This window comes from Bombus impatiens, unplaced genomic scaffold (genome assembly GCF_000188095.3).
Source record: "Bombus impatiens unplaced genomic scaffold, BIMP_2.2 scf_0027, whole genome shotgun sequence".
Taxonomy (NCBI): Eukaryota; Metazoa; Arthropoda; class Insecta; order Hymenoptera; family Apidae; genus Bombus; species Bombus impatiens.
Window position 1 is genome coordinate 15,080 of NT_176446.1, and position 21,458 is coordinate 36,537.

Here is a 21,458-nt window from a genome sequence, read left to right on the forward strand (position 1 = left end):
TGTACACGCCGATTTGCGAATTTTTCGCGGATAGTTGTCATCTTTCCAAAAGTTATAATTGCATTTTAACGAATAAACAGTTTCGCAATGGATAGACCGCACTTTAAATTTCGTTATAGTGAAGAATTATTAGTATAATTAACGAAATACACGACTCTTGAATTTTATTTGAAAAATTATACGCAAGAAAATAAGAAACTATAGAAATGAAGAAACAGTGACATACCCATGAAAATGTCAATTAACCGGGTAGCTATTCTTCGATGCGCTGGAATAAACAGCGAAAATGGCTGGTGACGTCCAAGTTGCATCGGGATAGTAAGATCGGGAAGTGTAATCTGCTTCACTTGAAGTTTCGAATCTGTATCCTCGCCGAACCGATTGAACACTTGGGCAGCGACAGGACGATACCTGTCCGGCTGTGTAGATGATTGGAAACGTATAAAATCGTGAAAAGAAGAGTAAATTCTACGAATTATTTATAGTTTAAGCTATCTGAGGCAATATTTTTCGAAATATACGTATCAAGGAAAGATAATGGGAATCGTCGTTCAAATCTAATTTTTTCGTTATAAGAATAGAAATGTAACCATTGGTGGATTTTGATGGTATTTTACCACGTTTTTCTAGTCTATAAAATTCATATGTATGATCATTGTGACATCGTTGTCACGAGATTTATTTAAGACACAGGAACAAACTAATAATCGGATATTTGCCAATCGCGCGAGTAAGATATTATCATTTATTATTTGAATAATTTAAAAATAACGGATAATCCGATAAAAAGTAGTACTTACCAAATAAGCGGCTGGAATATCAAAGGCGACTTTATCTTCGCCTTTAGGTACGTAAACTGGTTCGGCAGGTCGGTCAAATAGATACAAAATACCGGATTTATCAGTCGACATTTTGACTGGTAATTTTACGATTGAATAATGGTGAGAAAAACGAAAGAAACGCAATTAATGGCAATTTTACGCGCCGCGCGTTAATCAATATACGTTTTCTATGAATTTGTCGTCTGACAAGTATTTAACGAAATGGTGAAACTCGTGGAAAACTTCGATTATTATGGACGATCGAATAGGGAAAAAGTAGAAGGAAAATGTCACGACTCGAACGACTAACGCCTCTGTACTAGAAACTGTTGATGATTGCAATCACTCGCAGCTTTATATAGAAGCTCGAGAGGATACGATGGTTTCGTTAAAAACCGCAAGATTTCCCACACAGATCTGTACTATCCAGTGATAGATATTAATACGCTGTTGCTCTTGACCATAGAAATCCTGTTTTTCCTGTTTTTGAAGGAAATGGATTGCGATTAGTCTTAGACGTTTACAACTAGATTACAAATATTTCTTTTATATTTCGTTGCAATCATATTTCAAATATATATTATAGGAAACACGATAACAAATTAATATAGTATCGTAGATGTAAATAGCAACGATACGACGCGTTTGATTTGAGTCTTGTTGAAGCAAAAATGATAGATAGTTGCGATGACAGTTTGTTACGAAATTTATTTCATCGAATAAAAGATACTTTCAATGTTGCAAGAAAGACTTTCATCGAATGTTGAACTATAATTTAATATTCTCAGACTCGTGGAATTTCTTAACGATAAAAGGACACAATTGAATCGAAATGAATGGAAAAGCGCGATAGGATTATATAAATATGTATTTCCGATATTTTTTATTTACAAAATGATTTTGTTTTATTTTATTGCCCCTATCATTTCGTGTAGGAAGACCATTTTTTATGGACATCTTATTGTTACATAATAACATAGTAGATACTAATATAGTTATTACCTAAGAGTAGGAATATTTAACATGTGATATATTAATTATATTAAAGCCAAGTACCAAAAAGATTTATCACAATTGTACGTTAAAATTGCTGTTTACAGGTGCACATCAGCCTTGAAACATGTTCTTGCGAAATATTAATTAGTCGTTACTCGTAATTGAAAGACAAGAGTATCTAATAGTAGATAATTAATGAATATGATATTAAAAGACCTATCTATAAATGGAAACATAAATATATTACCTATTTCTTAAATACGATGATATTATTATAACGGTAATTATTTTTTGATAAGTCCGCGTACTTCGTAAACATTTCTACCTTGAACTTTTTTAAACATTAAAAAAATCATTATAATTATATGTTATTTATCACAATGTGCATACGTATGTGTTTTAAACACGTTATACCTCTCAGATCGAAAAAAAGGTACAAAATAAAAATTAGAAATTTTTTTATCGTTCACGAATTCGTAAAAATAGTAATGCTTACAAATATTTGTAGATTATGTTTTAAAAAATATGACATTTTTTCTTAAGATAGAATACTTTCTCCTCGTATAAACGTTATCACGTTTCACTTTAAAGAGTATGGAATTAATTATTTTCCTTATTTAGGATACAATTTTTCTAATGTCATTGTAAATGTTTCTTCTAAAAGATAGCCTTGAATAATAGGAAAATTAATTTATCCGTCTATAAATGATTATCTTGTGCATTTGCAAATTATATTCTAAACAATGAGATCGACTATTCGTTACGATACAATGTTTCGCGTCCATAAATACGATAAAAATAGAAGTAAATACATTTTTAATATATTAATATCAGAAATAAATTATACAAACTAACACTAATTTATCGGTATAATAAAAGATTCGTGACATACTGGTAAACAACGTAACAGTACAGATAATGTAATAAAGATGAATAGGAAGTAATATTAAAGTATATCTCGAGCAAACAAGATTCAACATAGAATAATTAATATCTTCACTCGGTAAAAAGCTAAATTACTTTGTTAAAGTACCTTATAACATTGATAACACAAGAAATACCTTAGTCTCTAAATAAATTCTTAAACGCATTAAATAGTTACAAAATATATGCATATCTCTTGTAAATTTTCATTTTAGCTCTGCTTGGAGTATGTTGTTCATATTCACTATAGTTTTGTATATGTATAACTGTATCACTCATAATCTCAAAACATCGAAAGTAATGAAATTCGTATAAAATTGATCGGTTGGAATAAAATAACGTAAAATTGTTTACGATTTTCGATCAACTTTTTAATTATTAACGCCAACCGCAAACTGAAACAAAGCCAAGTCATTTCCCGGTTTTCCAACAATCTAAACAGCAGATTGTTAATTAAGTAAAACTGTACTAATACTAGTGTAGATATAAACTTAACAAACATCCTTTAAAGCTATATTAATGACGCATCCTGGAACTTTATATTTACATAACTTTAATATAAATTAAGAGAACTGTTAACGTATAGTTTTATTAAAATTACCAAGGCCGCCACATAGGGTCAGCTTCGTCAACGCGTTCCACGTCAATTTCTTCGTCATCCTCGACTTTGACTTCCGTTTTAACTCTCTTCGCCACTCGTTCTTCCGTGAAGTCTTTCGCGTGAGAACGGCATCTCGTATTCAATTTTTTCTTATTTTCCAAGGTCACCGTGGTGTCGCATTCAGGTGAAATATTCAAGACGATTTTTTCGTGTGTTACTCCACGACACGGCATTGCGTTTTGATTGGAAGACGTTACTTGGACGTTCTCCCTAGCGGAATTTGTAATCAAAGGTGCCAGTATATCAGCAGTGAGATCCAGACTTGCCAAAGTTTGCGTTAACATGCTCGTTTTCAGCTGTTGCAAACATTAAAAGCAACATGATAAATTAGTTTAGAAAACTGCGAGTGCAGCAAAGAGTACAAATGATTTTCGATTTTTCGTCTACAAAATTGACGAAATTATGAAAGAACGTGGCAAGATATTTTTCTCGAACAAAATATACGAGATCAACGACGAAGAATGAAATGCGATCTATTGGATTGGCAATTAAGTGATTGCTTAGTTGTCAATTCAATACAAACGAACGAGATGTATTTTTAAAATATAATTGAAAATAATTTCAACTTTAGAAAATTAAATTGATAACACATTTTTTTATGTTCCTGTTGATACGGTTGAACGGAACTGTATATACGTCTGTGATACTTGGATGGTGTAAGATTTTCGACATCGGAAAAGTAGAATATATCGACGAAATTTGACGCGAAAAAGAAGCGAAATAAACGTGTTACAGCTGACACGATTTTTCGGAATAATCTTAATCACAGGGAAATTACATAGAGTGACAAGTTACAAAGCTGGCCGATCGTGCAATTTCATCTGACCGGCAGGCAAAGTAACACGCACACGTGGAAAAAAAACTGAAACAGGACACGCGATGGTGTCAATCTCGGTGAGAAGAACGATGAATTATCCGGTGATGTTCACGGGTCTGGCCACTTTCGCCTTATTGTCTTCCGATCATCGATGATGAGATAATTACCGTCGAATTCGTTTGCCGGCTCTTTTGAAGGCCAGCTGCGAGGTGTCTCGCTAACCTTTCCGCGCCTTCACCTGGAACCGCAGAGAGAAATCTGTACGCCTCAGCTGCGCAATGCCCGAAACCGGACAGCCATCGACTTTCGGCCGATGCCTCTTCGTTCTTCGTAATCGTGCCCGACAATCCAGAAGATCGCGAGCCCTGTAGCCTTTGTAAATGGCGCACCGTCAGCTCCAGAATGTCCGCTTTCTCCAACTTGCTGATGTCCTCCCCCTCCGTCTGCAATCGATAAATCCTTTCAGGTTCCGTTTGAACCGTATACCGGCTGAGCTAAGCTCATGAACGTTCTTTTGATTATGAAGAAATACGATACAGTGGATACAGTCCACTTAGTGGGACGAAATTTTAATTAGCGTCTGGTTAAATGAACTTTAAGATCGTCTTTGGAGGTAATTCGCCGATTAACGATATTAATAAATTGACAAGTTAAGAGTTCACATATAATAGGATAATGTACGTGTAATATCCTTCTCGTTTCGATATTCTACAATTTCATTCGACTGGATAAAAATCAAGGGAATGTCGCAACACGAATATCGAATATTATAGAATCGTCCAGTTGAATTGCGAATTGTGTTTTTCTGCTCGCCTTTCGCTATAATTTACCGATTAATTTTAATTTTTGGCGTTAATTTTTGGTAAATTGACAAGTTAAGAGTTCACATATAATAGGATAATATAGGTGTAATATCCTTCTCGTTTCGATATTCTACAATTTCATTCGACTGGATAAAAATCAAGGGAATATCGCAACACGAATATCGAATATTATAGGATCGTCCAGTTGAATTGCGAATTGTGTTTTTCTGCTCGCCTTTCGCTATAATTTACCGATTAATTTTAATTTTTGGCGTTAATTTTTGGTAAATTGACAAGTTAAGAGTTCACATATAATAGGATAATATAGGTGTAATATCCTTCTCGTTTCGATATTCTACAATTTCATTCGACTGGATAAAAATCAAGGGAATATCGCAACACGAATATCGAATATTATAGGATCGTCCAGTTGAATTGCGAATTGTGTTTTTCTGCTCGCCTTTCGCTATAATTTACCGATTAATTTTAATTTTTGGCGTTAATTTTTGGTAAATTGACAAGTTAAGAGTTCACATATAATAGGATAATATAGGTGTAATATCCTTCTCGTTTCGATATTCTACAATTTCATTCGACTGGATAAAAATCAAGGGAATGTCGCAACACGGTAGGGTCGTCCAGTTGAATTGCGAATTGTGTTTTTCTGCTCGCCTTTCGCTATAATTTACCGATTAATTTTAATTTTTGGCGTTAATTTTTGGTAAATTGACAAGTTAAGAGTTCACATATAATAGGATAATATAGGTGTAATATCCTTCTCGTTTCGATATTTTACAATTTCATTCGACTGGATAAAAATCAAGGGAATATCGCAACACGAATATCGAATATTATAGGATCGTCCAGTTGAATCGCGAATTGTGTTTTTCTGCTCACCTTTCGCTATAATTTACCGATCAATGGCGTTAATTTTTGGCAAATTGACAAGTTAAGAGTCGATAAGTTAATACTTTTTATTTTACCGCTGTGCAAATTTATTCGACTTTTGCCAAGTTGGGTAATATAGAAGTAGGTGCAATACAGTGAAACTGCGTTTATTGGAACGAAATGTTAATTGACATCCGATTAAACAAACTTCACGATCGTTTTCGGTAATAATTTATCAATTAATATTATAATATACGATATTCAATTGACCAGTCTGCAGAATTTCATCTGGCTTTCTCTGCGCAATTACGAAACTGATTAAATTAAAGAAACGATCAGTTTCACAGTATCCGAAATAGAAATCGTTTCGAGTATATTCAATGAAACAGTTGATGCTCGGAATAAATCTCGATCGGAGCAATAAACATTTGAAAGATAGTACGAGATTTCAAGTATCCGTAAGATATAATTATGCAGATAGCAGGAAGAATTTTGCTCGAAATTTATTAGCGATATGTGAAGTGAATTAACAAGGCAGAGGAAACGGTACCGTGAACACGGTGAATGAAAATCGAAGCAGCAATTTTTGCTTTCTCATTTATTATCCGATATACCTGTTCTTTCCATGATGAATCTTCCATTTGGCGTTCCAACCATCATCATCCATCATCGTCCAAAGAAGATTACCAAAAGTGCTGATATTATTACAGAGAAGATCCTTAAACGTTCCGATTGTGGGACCACGTTGATTTCGAAGAACGAACGCTTTATATCAAAAGTATCACGTGGAAGCTAAACGAAGCGATTATCTTCCAAGAGATTTAATGACAACGTTTACGATCGACAAGAAAGTTCCCACGAGGTAGATTTTAAATCGTCGAATAACCTTCTCACCGATGAATAATTTTCCATAGGGAAAGATAAAAACGGGACAGAGTTTTATTCGAAGAGTAAACAAAAACGTAGCGGGAAAAGAAATTGTTCGTTCGATTCAATTATACGCGATAATTTGACCAAATGCTTGTTTCTCTTCCTTCCACTGTCATTCGATACGCATCGGGAACTTGAAAGAATTTTCATTCAACTCTACCCCGCTTTGTTTAGTGGTATTTTCTAAATTATTCTAGTTCCACAGCCTTTTCCCAGACTTTTGCCGCTCCAAAGAGTCTTTGATAGACTAGCGAAGATATAATCGATTATCAGAAACGGCCAGCTATCTCACGATCGAATGTAAAAAGCCACGTGTATTTGTTTAACGCGATCATTCCGACAGAAGAACCGAGACGAATTTGAATTTCAATGGCGTAACGTAGGCGTCTGAGCGTGGAGAGTTCACGCTTCGTGATTCGAACGTGGAACGATGAAGGAATCTGATTGCCCTGATTGCGATATCATCTTTAAATAATATCAAGTACGACAAACCGATAAGCTTCTGAACTTTCGTGTCAGCGATGCAGATGAAATTGGTTCGTGTTAATCGACAAATAAACTTTGGAAATACGTTCGGAATAAATCAGATCTTGGTGATCGTATGTTTAAGAAAGAGCTCTAATTACGCGAAGAGGTTCTATGAAGCGAATTTACTCGGAAAGTAAGAGGAAAACTGTGAGAAATTCTTTTTGAAAATGCTGCCATTATATTATACGTATATGGCGAACTAAGCGATTTCTTCTGAAGCTAAATGATTAATATTAAGATTATAAAATCACAAAGGCTTGCGAAGCAGAAGTATGCGATTGTTTTATAAAAAGAAGTTTCGCAAAAAATCCCCTTCTTTAAAGAATATCGTATAATGGTAAAGATGGGAACCCGTGTGAAAGTTACTGGATGCTTGTACAGATGGCGGAAGACTACGACAGAACCTACACTGCCGCTGCATTTGAAATTATTTACCCTAGGTAGACAATCTTAATTCATTCGACAAATTTCCATATTTATATTTCTATAATTTACGAGCGTCTTCTTTCATGTTCAACTTCCATATTTCTTTACGCGAATTTCGTTACTATATCGTTTCGATTTATTTTTCTTTTCTTTTTCCCTTGAAGCTTCATATTCTTCCTCTATGCCACGTTTTATTTAATTCTACCTATTTATTTAATTCTTCTTCCGTTTCCAATGGTTTCAAATTATCAGCCTTACGGCCGTACATAATCTTCGCTGAACGAAACGCCGCTACTCTTGAACGTTCACATCGCTTCGTTATAAAAGGACCATAATAGCCTTGCAATTAACTATTTTTCAACTAAAATGAAAAATGCTAAAATTAATTGGACGAAAGTTTTATAAGGTACTCGTGAATTGAAAAAGTAACTGTCTCGCATAGAAACTGCGTGGATGTATCCCCAGCGTATAATTAGCTATCATTAAATCGCTAAACCTTGGCGTGATCTCGATATTTGCTATTCCATGGGCGATTCTGTCGGGACCGGCGTAAAATGCCGAGTAATTTTCATCCGCGATAAAAATGTAATCAACTTGGCAAATGTAGAGGAACGTTGCGTTTTCGTACGATTCCGATAACAGCTTGATACGTTTACAAAATTGCAATCTGTAGGTTTGCGCGGGTTTTTAAGCAAACTTGTTGCACCGGTATTACCACTTCGTAAAATGACGTTTTATTTTTCTATAAATTTACCGGAGCAGTTCTAACGTCGCGTCGATTCCACACGAAAATCGGATAAATCGAAGCGAAGAGGACTCTCGGTGTATCTTAGACGAAATTGTCGTGCGCCAACTGTCATAAGAACGTAAAATTTGACGCTGTTCATTTCAGAGAGTCGGATCGTCGGCATCTGAAAAGCAAATTTTTCAGGAAATCGATTTGAAGTGGAGAGAAGAAAGAAAAATATAGCGGAAAAAATCCTTTTCTTCCGTTTGTAAGACTTTGCAATGAAATATTGTTCGCGTATATATCGTTTACTATTAGAGGAGGATTAGAGCAATTTTTAAATCGCAACATTCTCCTTCGCGCGTGTGCGTAACACGAGGATGAAAGGTAAATTTCTCCAGAACGTTTGAAAGTAGAGCTTGAAATAGCGAACTATTGGAAATTCGATCACTTTGCGACGAAATAAACTTCTCTTCTTCTGTAATTTATATAATAATTTTCACCTATCGAGAATCTAATAAAATATCGTTTATCGTTTATAATTCAGATACTTTCTTCACATCCTTCTTATCGATGGGAAACAAATTCTTACTTAGCTCTCGTTTATTCGTTTACTCGTCAAAATACGAATTCGCAGAAAACTCCACGCTCTACATACGACAGATTTCCTCTGACCATCTTAAAAAGGGGACAACAAACTGAAGAATCTCTATTGAATTCAGCAATTTCACGGCAATATACAGAGACAAAGAGAGAGAGAGAGAGAGAGAGAGAGAGAGAGAAAGAGAGCATCACTCTATGACTATTCATAGGAAGGAAAAAAAAAGAAGGTGATTAATCATTTCACACGGCGCTTATCTAGGAAACAGGTTAATACAATGGCATCTCTCCATCTTCATCGACGATAGTCAGCTCTGCGAGTTCCGCTATCTGTTAGAAGACATCGCAATTACGCCACGTATTAAATGTAATGAACACAGTCGAAGCGTTAACTACTGGTTTCATAATTACGGGTAAGTCGCGTGTTTACTTGACACCGCGAGGCGAACGAGCGAGCGAGCAAGCGAGCGAGCAGTTCCCACGGTCTAGGAATATTTAAGCACCAAATCGATTGCACGCGTAGTTGCGGCTTGAGAATGCATTTCCTGCTGCGAGCGACTCGTGAAATTACAGAGGGGAAACGTGGTATCGCGAGCACGGCCAGTAAGTCGAGCAAGAAACCGTGGCTTCCTTCCAAAGGTTTCTCCCGCTACGATGATGAGGAAAAAAGCATAGCACGTGCTCGTTGGACCAATGTACTGCGTCCAGAGCCGATCAAATGCCTGTCCAATGGTTTTACCGATATTTACATCACACTTCTGCCATTGCCTCTGGAAATCATCAGGCTTTTTCGCGATATCGTGCAATGTTCGCGTAAACGACGTTGATAGGTTGCGAGTTATTTTAGAAGGAAGATTTTTAGCCAAAGTAAGAAGTCAATGGAATTCATAGACTTTTTGCAAAATCGTAGAAACTTGTTGATTGCAATCGCGTACGAGTTTACGTGAGTTTCTCCTGAAGATAATATTTTTTTTTTTTTTTTTTGAGAAAACTCGAATCATGCTGTTGATGAAATTTTATAGATTATCATTCAGTAAGTACTTATGATAGGTTTTCTTACGCGATATCGACGATTTGATAGTAAAACAGATGAAATTTTGCTAGTTACAAATTATACGATCATTTGTTAATGGAGGTTTTGTTATCGTTGTGTGATGTGTTGTTAAAAAGAGTTCGGATAAGAGAAATACCAGTCTTTAAAGTTCCAGTATTTTGTGAAAAATGAGAGAGTTCTTCTTAGAAGCTGTGGCAGAATTGTTTATAACGAAACAGTTTTTCAATTGAGTATTTCTATGTAAATTTCATTCGTAAATACGGTAATAAAATAAAAGTAAATATAAGAAAATCATAGATACGTACCTCTAAAGTATCTATCATAAGGTTTTTCAACTCATCGAGGCATTTGTTTATTCGTGCACGTCGTTTTCTTTCCAACAGAGGTTTCGTTATCTGATTTAAATAAAAGAACAATATTAATTAAACTTTAACAGCGAAGAAAGTTTAGATAGCCATTTTTAAAGCATTTTTGAGGCAAGCGTGTGAAAGGCACCATAATATAACATCAAATAAATTATTAAACTTCTTTTACGAATAAAATCCCTAATTGTTCTACGAAGTAGAAGACGTAGAAAGCTTCGTCGTGGTATTAGAGCGGCGTAAAACAAAAATTGTTCTTGCCCTTCCATTTTTATTTATCTTACTCACTTTTTTGTATCGATAGGTCTTGGAAACCGGATGAGGGCATTCGTATGACATCATTGCACGAGCTGCTCTATCTCTTCAGACTTGACAAACACAAGTACTTCGCACCTGATTGGCAAAGAAATTTATGTATCTTGAAATATAAATATTTAATGAACGCGTAGCAAATAATGAAAGTCCAAGAAACAAACATAATCTTGGCGATGCTTATACTTTTTAACTTTCCTTAAATGCCAACTTCTAGATATCTTATTTTTCCAATTAATAAAAACTTGAACGTTTTCAGGGCAAAATTAACATTGCCTTTCATCGAAATAGAAATAACAATTACAACAATTTTGTCGTCGCAACACGTTGATTATAAATAACAGATTTATAATACTAATATCGATAAATATTTTCTAATAAAATTGACAATTTGTAACGGACACCTTGTCACGTAATTGGTCGCTTTAGTGATCGAAAGTTGCCACTCTGTCTCACAGTAACTATCCTTATTTTCAAGTTCAAACATACCAATCAAAATTCTCTAAATCCTATTTAAAAAAAGAAGAAGAAGAAAAACAAAATAAAAGCAAACATGAGAAAATGACAAAATATTTCAGTACACATAATAATCACTCGGAGCGAATAATATTAACACTTTCCTTCTTATCTTCAACAAGACAACTGGCTTACCTTTTATTTACAATACACTTCCAATATCACAAATCCAGCGAAGGAAGAAACGTCATCGACAACAGCGGTACACGCCCAAGTCTAATTAAACTGTTTGAACCATCGAAGTCTTGTCGATATTTTGCACTCACGTGAACGTCAGAAACTCGACACTGAATCGTGATAGATAGAGAGCGAAATTCACTGACACTAGAAGCGAACGCACCGCGTGCAGTCTCTAGAGAAACTGACTCTCCTCTGCCATTCAAGCAGCCGCTACCCTCACCAACTTGGAACCCTCTGCAGAAGCTACTTCTCAGCCAGAAGGTCGCTCTAAATGCTTTGATTGTGTTGCACCTACACCTTGAAGCACGATGGGCGTCCCGACGCTCTTGGAACTTGTTTGGATCTCGATTCGATCATCGCCGTGGATGTTGCGCGCTTTTAACCAAGCATTGCGCAGAAGAAAGAGATTGTAGATCAGTTAGGGTTATTTCGATCCGTGAACCAATTAGGAAAATTGTCATTACGCGTGTAGGGGCACAAGAGTCAACTAAAGATTCGAATCGGGAGAGACCTTCATTGTTGTGCCTTGGAATACCAACGTTGTTTTGGTTTGTTTGGTTCGAAGGTAAACAAACTCCGGGCAAAACATTATCGTCGTTGTTTGTAATCTTCGACTGGACTTAAATTTGAACGTTTTGTAATACCACCGATCGATACAAATAAACAAACATACTGTCTAGGACAATGATTACAGCGAGTCATACAATGGAATAGCGAGCGTATAGTTGATGAGTGACATTGAGCGAGCGTCTCTGTACTTGTACTTCAAGTGATTTTAATATAAATAACTGACAATTACCAATTCCTCGCTCGTCTGTTTAATAAACAAACGAACACGTATAAGAAATCACCTCATATAGTTGACAGAAGATCGACGAAAGTTTTCTTCGACGAGTCTAATTATTCGCAAGCTCTTGATCTTTTAGGGGAGACACGCGCTTTACTGTGTTTTAAGTAAAACAGTACAGGAGATTATGTTGCAGGAATTACCTTTATCGTATAGCAAAATCTGGGCCGTAGAATACTCGCAGATAAAATAGTTTGCACCTAAGAGGAACATCGAGAAAGGAAATTGTGTTATTTCTAGTATAATTAATAACTAGTTAGGGTAACGAATCATCATCAACGCTATAATTATAATTATTTCCTTGAGTTGCGAGATCGCGAAGGAAATGAAAATTACAATTTCTTTGGAACGCGCGTCTATTAATAAAGAAATGTTAAATATAGAAAAGGTTAGCTGATGAGGCAGGAAAGTAAGGATGAACTAACGTAATCACTAAAGTGAACGAGATTAACGTTGCATCGGCTGTAAGAGAAAAGTAAACTCAATGAATAGAACAGATTAAATTATCGATATCTAAATGATCAGGATCAAGCGTATAGAGATGGATTTTATTTAACAAGAGAAAGATATCTTAGCCGAAACAACGTCATTAATGTTAATGAACAGCCGAAAGCTGGCATCCCTACATGGGCTAATAAGAAATGTTCAACACATTGTAAGCTGCAGTTAAAGCTACTGAACGTGTCTACAGATCGTTTCGAACACGTCTCGCACACTTCCATTAAATGAAAATGAGACACCTTTTTATATGCTCTGTGTTTGAGAAACTTTATTTTATTTAGCAATTACTGCAAAATAAACTGCTGCCGAATGTAATCAACGTGCTCTGAATCGTTCTTTAAGGATTCCTCTTTAAGATTCGTATTGCGATTCCGAATACGAGCGTAACACAATTTTTGTCATTAATTAACGCCTTCCAGACTACTTCGATACATACATAAGAGATGCATAAAGTGAGTGAGAAAATATATAATAATTCACAATGTCTCAGCTGCTTCATATAAATTTTTACGAGTGACATAACGTTCCAGTTTTTCTTTCATCGTGATTCCGCCGTTTTTAAGTCGTTGACATTTCGTGACATTCGAACGAGGTTGTTACGAGCAAGTTAATTATGTAACGTGTAAATGGTAACTATATTACGACGTTTAAGATAGATAGAAGAATGCTTAAAAATGGTTTTGTAAACAAATCGACATTGCTATAGGAAACATCAGTTATTCGTTGAAATTTCATAAGAGAAGAGAAGAGAAGAGGTAAAACGAAGAATCGATATAAACAGCTCTGATACTTGGACGGAACTCGTAAAAAACCTGCGTGAAGCTTCTCAGAAGCATGGTTGGTTTATCGAATTTTTATAGATTTTAAAGCCGGCCTCTTGAAGGTTTGATAAAGCACCAGACGAATCCCCCATTAACATTATCTCTTGTCAACTCGGCCAAATATCTGTAGCCACGTGAATTACGCAGATGTAGCTGTCCACTCGTTGCTTTCGACACGGAACGTTCGAGCGATTCGCCCTAAACGAGAGAGTGGAAGGAAGATAAAGTTTGTTCGCGCGTTGACGACTTGTCAGAATTTTATGGAAATGCCAGCTTTTCGAAATGTTTGATTATTTTTTGGGCAAACCACTTTGATAATCGCTTTAATAAGTGATTAATAATATGATATATTTATCAGATTAATGAGTTTCTTTTAGTAACTTTTTTTTTTTCTTTAATAATTTTCCTAATTTTGTTTCCGTTAAAAGCCGAGTATCAGAAATACGTACGTATTTTTATTTGCTTTTTTAACAGATACGAACACGTTTTCATATAATTTTTTTAGATTTGGATTTTTATAAAAAGAACAGTTCGTTGATTATATAAGACTGCTTCAAGTGAAATTAAATTTGGAATAGCAGGCTTTTTATTGGCCAAGCATAATTTGACGATTTCTTGCACTTGATAATCGCCTGGATAAATCCTTCTTTTCCCCTTTTTCTCGCGGCTAGTTCGTTAAGAAAAGGCCGGTTAATTAAAGCACGAATTGGAAATGTAAATAAACAGGTGCGCTAATATCGAAACGATCTGAAAGAATAAGTTAAAAGGGCCTTTTCTTTTTAAACGCTGCCCCTTTCCCCGAATCTTAGATTATACTTGAAAAAAGGTAATCAATGTAAATATCGGCACATTCGCTTCACGAAATCATTTTCGCCCGTTGCATTATGCATGCGAATAAGTATTCACGAACGAGAAAGGTTTCGTGTCAACGAAAGTAATTTAAGACGAACGGATTCGTCGTTATAGGGGTGAAAGCATCGCAATTAGCATTTGCAACAATTTCCAGGGTTTAACGAGTCGAATGGAAAGAAATGTGAACACGGATGTTATTGAAAAGCCGACGAAAGACGATGGAAATGTATGTTGGTAAAGATACGATTTTATACGAGATATTTCTTCCATATGTTTTGCTTTTTAAATGTACTAATTAATTTTTAAAGAAAAATATTCAGGTGTATGTTGTAAAGAACGGGAAACGTTCTTTTGGTAGATATTTAACGATGCATTTAACGAATAATACGACGATATTTCAATCAAAAAATTTGTTCAATAGAATTGTTACAATTTCTTCGTTTATCGAAATAAGAAAATTGTCTAGACGTTATACATGAACCTTCCTATAGTCTACAGCCTTTCTTAAATGTTGCAAATTCATGTTCGATTTCCAGGTAGCTGTCGTCACACATTTTATTCAAATTTTTTAATCTAAACCATCTTAACATTAAACGACAAAATATACAGAATTCTCAATGTATAATCTCTTTTCTCAACAATGTAAACGCCAGTTCTACCTTATCATTTCTTAAGATATCGAACGTTAATTACTTGTATGGATAATAAAACAAAAGATAGAGTCGATCAGGTTAGCACGTGAGATCTGTAAGTGTCGATAGATTTCGCTAAAGCGATATTTTATACGCGTCAAACTAACGCGTAACAGTTTCGTCAGATTTCCTATCAATCGAAACAACAGGGCCGATCTTCTGGCTGCTCTCACAGTTCTCGTGTGACTTTCCGACGTACATGGCGGAATACCAGGAAGGAAAACAATAATTAATGATGTCACCGGGGCATCAAAAGCCCCGTGCGGTATCGTGGGCGTAGTTATCGCGAGCGTTTATCGTTTGTGCCACCACGCAGACCGTTATCACCGAGCGGAAAGTACGGGCTCGCGGTCGAAGCGTGCGAATGTTTGCGATCCGTGTCCGATCTTTGATGCCATGGTGCCGTCAATGGAGCTGGCAGAGGAACAGAGAGACTGAGAGTGTCAGTCATTCTTATAAAATACGTTACGTGTTCATATTGACAGGCGCGCGTTTGCTGACGAACCGGCGAATCGGCGAATACAAAGGGAGCTTGTCTCTTACGTTCCCTATGTGTCTTATGTATCTCAATTTAAGTGCAAACTTGGCTGTTGTTTAAATAAGATATTTTAGAAACGATGTTTTATTCACTGAATTTACTTATGGTTATTCACTGAAATGAAACATAGTTGTTCCTCAAGGTATTTGTACATATCTTTTTTCGATTTACGAGCAAACTTGAGTATTATCTGAATAAGATACTTTAAAAATGATTGTTTAAATAATGCACAGTGACTCGCTAAAGTAATTGGACATTCAGCGTAGAAAACTATTAAATTTATATTGTACGTTTTATTACTACGTTTTGTTGTTTTATTATTTATATTTTAGTTTATTATTAGACACAATGGTCGTGATTATATCGGTCAAATTTTAAATCACTCTGAAAATGCATTGCGCTCGTAATTTATTCGTAAAAGATTTTTTTTTTTTAATTTATGTATGTGTCGCATAAGAACGCAATTTTCTCTGCCAATGGTATTACAGTTTATGACAGTTCGATATGAATAGTGAGTGATTGCAGACGGAGAGGATAAGATCGAGTGTCTACAACAGAATATCAGTTGCAATTAAAATATGATTCTAGGAATGCACGTGAAGATTGAAATGTTTGATACCACATGGAAGTATACATATATACATATGCGTGTATGTACATAGATGAACATTGTACGATATCTATCTTACAAAGCATCTTTTTATTAAATTCGAGCATAGGGCCTTCTTGGAAAACATTTACAGAAAAATATGTTTGATTTTTCACCATTCACTGGGTAAACGTCTATACATTTTCGTGATAATCTTCTCGAATCTAGTCGAGTAGCAAAACAATCTGAAGATTGTGAATTAAAAATTTGTTAAATTCTCAAGCTTTCAGACGTTTAGAAAATCGAATACTCGAACTTTTCTAAATTCGAATCTTTCAGACGGATATTCGTTAGATGTTCAGCGGACATTAAAGTTCAATGCAAAATGAGTAATCATCAATTTTCACTTGTCGATTAGTCTATCTGTCGTTAATATTCACTAAAAAGTAAGTTCGGATCACCTCGTTTTACTTATCATTGATATATCGACATGAACGTTAAATGTCTGTTCACTAATTTGCACGATTGCGTGTGCCTTGAGAGGAATTTTAATTCCAATGGAAATTACACCGTCAATTTTGTTCCCCGCGGTGACAGGAGTTATGTGCAAACCTTTGCGTTTCGTAATCGCTCGCAAGGCGTCAACGTTATTGCTGAAGGAGGCACGTGTGCAAATAAATGTTACGAATGTGCGTCGCATTAATTCAATTAACTCGACGCTTTCCTTTCTCGTCTCATTTCGGTAAAAAGCAAACACGCGGCAAGATTAAGTCATAAATTTGCGTTTTACATAGGAACAGCCGAAATCTTCTCATTTGTCATTTTATTCTCTATCGTGATAATTGTTTCGACCATTCTTTTCCATGTAACCGCGTACAATACGAGTAGCCAATTACGAGGAAATAAAATGACACCTTTTAAATTAACAATTAGCAACCGGCACGCTTTTCGTCAAGATTGACTTAATAGTAAAATATGGTTCTACTTCGTATCACGAGGTTGCAGATATCTCGTCATAGGGCGGTTTAACGTCGAATACAAGAAGCACATTACGCGTTTGAAGCTTGCGAATCTCTCAAAATTTACTAATGTTTTCTTTTTATGTTTCTTACAATTAATTCTTTATTGGGAATTATAAGTAAGTTTTATATTAAATATTAGCTAAGTTAGTTGAATTGGTTAAGTTGTTAGGATCAGATTAGGGCTGAATTAAAAAAAATAAAGAAATAAAGATATTTCGTCATAGGGCGGTTTAACGTCGAATACAAGAAGCACATTACGCGTTTGAAGCTTGCGAATCTCTCAAAATTTACTAATGTTTTCTTTTTATGTTTCTTACAATTAATTCTTTATTGGGAATTATAAGTAAGTTTTATATTAAATATTAGCTAAGTTAGTTGAATTGGTTAAATTCTAGTTGTTAGGATCAGATTAGGGTTGAATTAAAAAAAATAAAGAAATAAAGAAGATTTATGTACCGTAGAGTTTTATCGAAAATCTGAGCTCCCCCATTCAATTTAACGATCTCTGTTTCGTGAAAAAGTTTTTGCTGAAATTTGAATAAAAATACCAATGCTCGAAGAATCTATAAACTAGGATGTATATCCTTTAATATCGAAAAAATGATGTTTTATTTTTCATCGCTTATATCGTTGATCGCTTCAACCGGTCAATTCTCTTGGCAAGATTTCCTGTATGAGATGAACGAAACTCGACGCTGCCGTTGGTTGCTCGAGCTGGTCCTTTGGAGCCTTTCGAAAGTTTACTCCCCGAGTACGGATGGGTGCAAAAATTGGTGCTCGTTTCCTTTCTCCCCGATCCAACTCTCGAACGATTTTACGAGCGAAGTCTCGCGTGCACGTAAAAAGTGGCAGTCGGGTTTCCTCTTTTCTTCTCTTTCCTTCTCTTCCCTCTTCTTTGCTTCTTTTTTTTTTTAATGTTTTATTACAACTGATTGCGGGGCCAAGACCTCGTACGAGACTTTATAATACGCGAATCCGGATGCCCTTTCCACCTCGGGGGGATACGCGTGGTAGGTAAATCATTTTGAAACATGTGAATGGCAGGAATTGCTGTCTGGTATAAGCACGAATGGACGTTCCGGTAAATAATTGTAAAATGGCTTACTGTTGCCCGACTGGTGAAAGTGTTCGCGTGAAAAGGGCTCAATGAGTCTGACGTTTGGATTGGAAACATAATACGTTGAAGAAATGCAGCGATACTTTGGCGTAAGATGAGAAAACGTTGGCAATATGCATCTTGTTCGCTTCTGTTCGATTATCTTTCTCAGTTTTCGATTTATTACTACGAGACTTTGAAATTGTAGAGGATGGTTGGTCGAGTGGTTTGAGATGTTGGAACCGTCAAATATATTTTTAAATAATTAATAAATACAGAGCTCGTACTAACTGATTCGCTAAAGACTGTGAATTGATCGCTAATAAAATCGCTCGAGACTAAGACTGCAGCGACATTGTTTTACCCGCAGTTTATTTATTATTGCATTATGTATGTCCTAACGATGTCGATACTCCGAGACAAAAGAACAATATGATTCGAATTGTCCTCTAACTCGTGCACAAAATGAATAAAATGATCTGGCTTTAGCTCGGATCAGTAGCTCTTCGCTTTAGTCTACAAACAGATCCATGAAAATTTCAATTGCCTCAAGTTCAACATGCCTTTGATCTTCGTGAAAAGATCAAATTTTTCCTCCAAAATTCCTCCAAAGAATCAAGCTATTTCGATATATCCTTTTCCTATTTATGCTGCTAATATGAAAATATAGAAACACGTAGAAAATTGTAAATCGAACCGTCGATATACTAAACAAGGAACCAACCACTTTTCGCTTAAAAATTGTTCACGATAGAACTTAACTAAATACAAGGTGAATTACTTATTTTAACTTAAATAAGCTCACCTTACGTTATGAATATTTCTACGCTCGAGCGTGTCTCGTGTCTTTGCATACATATTTTATACACAGGTCCCCAACTCGCAACCAGGCTAATGAAAAAAAAAACTGTTAAATTCCGCGGAAAGAATTCCCCTTGGAGGTAGCCAGAACGGTTCCGCGACATCGCAGCCCGGTAGCAATTAATCGCAAGTCTGGGTTGGCGTCGTGCCAGAAGGAGCAACATCAATCATTCCAGCGAGAAGGAGAGGAGTATGAACAAAGAGACGAAAGGACGTGAGGTGAGAAGGAGAGCGGTGGAGACGAGGTCGCGTGTGCCCAGGAACGAGGGAGAGAGAGTAGGCACTATACAGGGTGTCACAATATGTGTGTGGGGTATGTTTTATAGAATCAACCCTAGTCATCAAAACGATGAAAAAGGTTCGTGTACAAAATGCTCATTTGACGCTTATTTTACGAATTGCAAACAATTTGATCTTACGCTAGAAGAGTATTAGCATCGATGAATCGGTCGAAGAATCTTCTTCTCTTCATCTTCCGTACATTCCATGTGTGTCACTCTAAAGTCCACAAACTAAACCAAATGACACAGAGTTTTTTTTTTAACTCTTCCTCGTTTATTTGCCATCGACCACGAGTAACAATAAACAAATATGTCATTACGAAGTTATAAATATCCGAAGGCGATTGTACATACTTTGACTCGTATCTATCTCCATTCATTTTAGCGTGGAACAGCCATATGGAAGGTTTAAACTGTTTCAACTTGCAAATGCTCAGAAGTTTCTCGCATTTCTGAACCACTTGTTACAGAACTGCTACTGCTGATACATTTGTCAGTGCATCCAACAATTTCGTTTCGCCATTGTCATTTCCAAACCGTTTCTTGTTTCGTTGTTCGCCATGCACCTTAACGCGTTTGCGATAGGGAAAATGTTGAATTGGAATTGTTCTACGACATACGTAAAATATGAACAATTCCTTTTCTACGTCTAATCATTTATAATATATATTTACAGGTGTCTCGAATAATCCGCCACATATTCTATGACACTGTGTATAGTCCAGTAAGAAAAAAACGCGGTTTGCTCGCGGCTCGAGCCCTGGACGTGTGCGAGTCGCGTGTGGGGCTCGCGCCTGTCGTTGTCTCTGTCGTGAGCACGGGTCCTGAACGGTTGCCCTGTGGCCGGGGCCCGACCTGTCGTTGTCTTTCCTCCCGTTGTTGGCCTCGCGTGCTGCTCTGCTCCTCTCTCTCTCTCTTTGTCTGTCGGACCCCGTGCCGGTCGATGGGTCCGTCTGGGACATGAGGCCTTGCCTCGTTCTCACGGTAGCCTCCGACAGGGGCCCTCTTACCCCCTCCCTCACTCTTTCGAACGACGACGATGTTCTTCTCTCGCGATTGACCGAGTGAGCCAACCGATTCCTCCTTCTTTTCTTTCTCTTTTTCGATCGCTCGCGTGTGAGGAAGCGCGTGCGTACCGTGGCAAGCACGCGTCCTCCTAGGCTCCGATTTAGTGCGCCGCGATACATTGCTTTTCTATCGTAGCCAGCATTCTGGCTAGTGGGATGAGTAAGATTTATTGTCTTTTGGGTAAGCAAGGTTCGGGTTCGTGCCAGGTATGGTTTTAAATTTGACCGGATTTCGGTAGGTTTTGAGAATGGCCGGGGTCGATGATTTGTTGAGCGATGTTTCGAGGACATCGAACCTAAATATGTCGAATGGAGGATGTTGTCGGTGCGTATGTACTGTGCGAGGGTTGGTAGTAGTTTCACTGTGAAAAAAGGATGTCTAATTTCCGACGTATGGTAGATAGAGTTTTGTAAAATTCAAATATAAAAAATAACATGATTGAATCGTAGTTCTGGTCTTGTTAACGCAACAAACCGATTATTAACATTCGAGCAATCGAAATCTTGCAGAAATGAAATAAACGCTGATTTGAAATAAATCGGTGCTCGTTAATTGTCTGGCTCGTTTCGAAATCAACTGCTGTATATTTTGATTATACACTGAAAAATTGTAGTTAGGCGAGCTTATTCGAAATAAAATGTTCTCTTTCTCTCATCGTCTTATTACGGTTTTCGAACCGAGTGAAATTTCTTAACAAGTAGGTGTATCAGCCTCATAAGGGTTATAACTGATGTTACTTCCGTTA

General features: G+C 36.4%; 2 protein-coding genes across 2 annotated transcripts in view; both read right to left on the reverse strand.

Annotated features, from left to right (window-relative positions):
• LOC100741285 (phenoloxidase 1) overlaps window positions 1-1,170 on the reverse strand; it is a 6,546-nt gene extending 5,376 nt beyond the window's left edge. Inside the window, exons 1-2 of the mRNA XM_012387043.2 lie at window positions 801-1,170; window positions 227-419 (exon numbers count right to left, since the gene is read on the reverse strand). Of these exons, the coding sequence (XP_012242466.1) occupies window positions 227-419; window positions 801-911 (304 nt within the window). The 5' untranslated portion in view covers window positions 912-1,170. The remainder of the gene's footprint in view (window positions 1-226; window positions 420-800) is intronic.
• A 507-nt stretch (window positions 1,171-1,677) lies between these two features.
• On the reverse strand, window positions 1,678-12,087 carry LOC100741769 (enhancer of split mgamma protein-like). The gene is made up of 5 exons (XM_003484936.4): window positions 11,501-12,087; window positions 10,826-10,930; window positions 10,481-10,570; window positions 4,387-4,662; window positions 1,678-3,698 (listed from the first exon to the last, which is right to left on the reverse strand). Exons 2-5 carry the CDS (start codon window positions 10,877-10,879, stop codon window positions 3,339-3,341), a joined length of 780 nt encoding a protein of 259 aa, XP_003484984.1. The 5' UTR covers window positions 10,880-10,930; window positions 11,501-12,087; the 3' UTR covers window positions 1,678-3,338.
• Between the last annotated feature and the right edge of the window lie 9,371 nt (window positions 12,088-21,458).

Excerpts from the sequence above, each read along its gene's own strand:
- LOC100741769 (XM_003484936.4), bottom strand. The coding sequence starts at position 10,879 with ATGATGTCATACGAATGCCCTCATCCGGTTTCCAAGACCTATCGATAC. Across the intron at positions 10,571-10,825 it reads AGACCTATCGATACAAAAAA|ATAACGAAACCTCTGTTGGA; the intron begins GTGAGTAAGATA and ends TATTTAAATCAG. Across the intron at positions 4,663-10,480 it reads TTATGATAGATACTTTAGAG|ACGGAGGGGGAGGACATCAG; the intron begins GTACGTATCTAT and ends TATCGATTGCAG.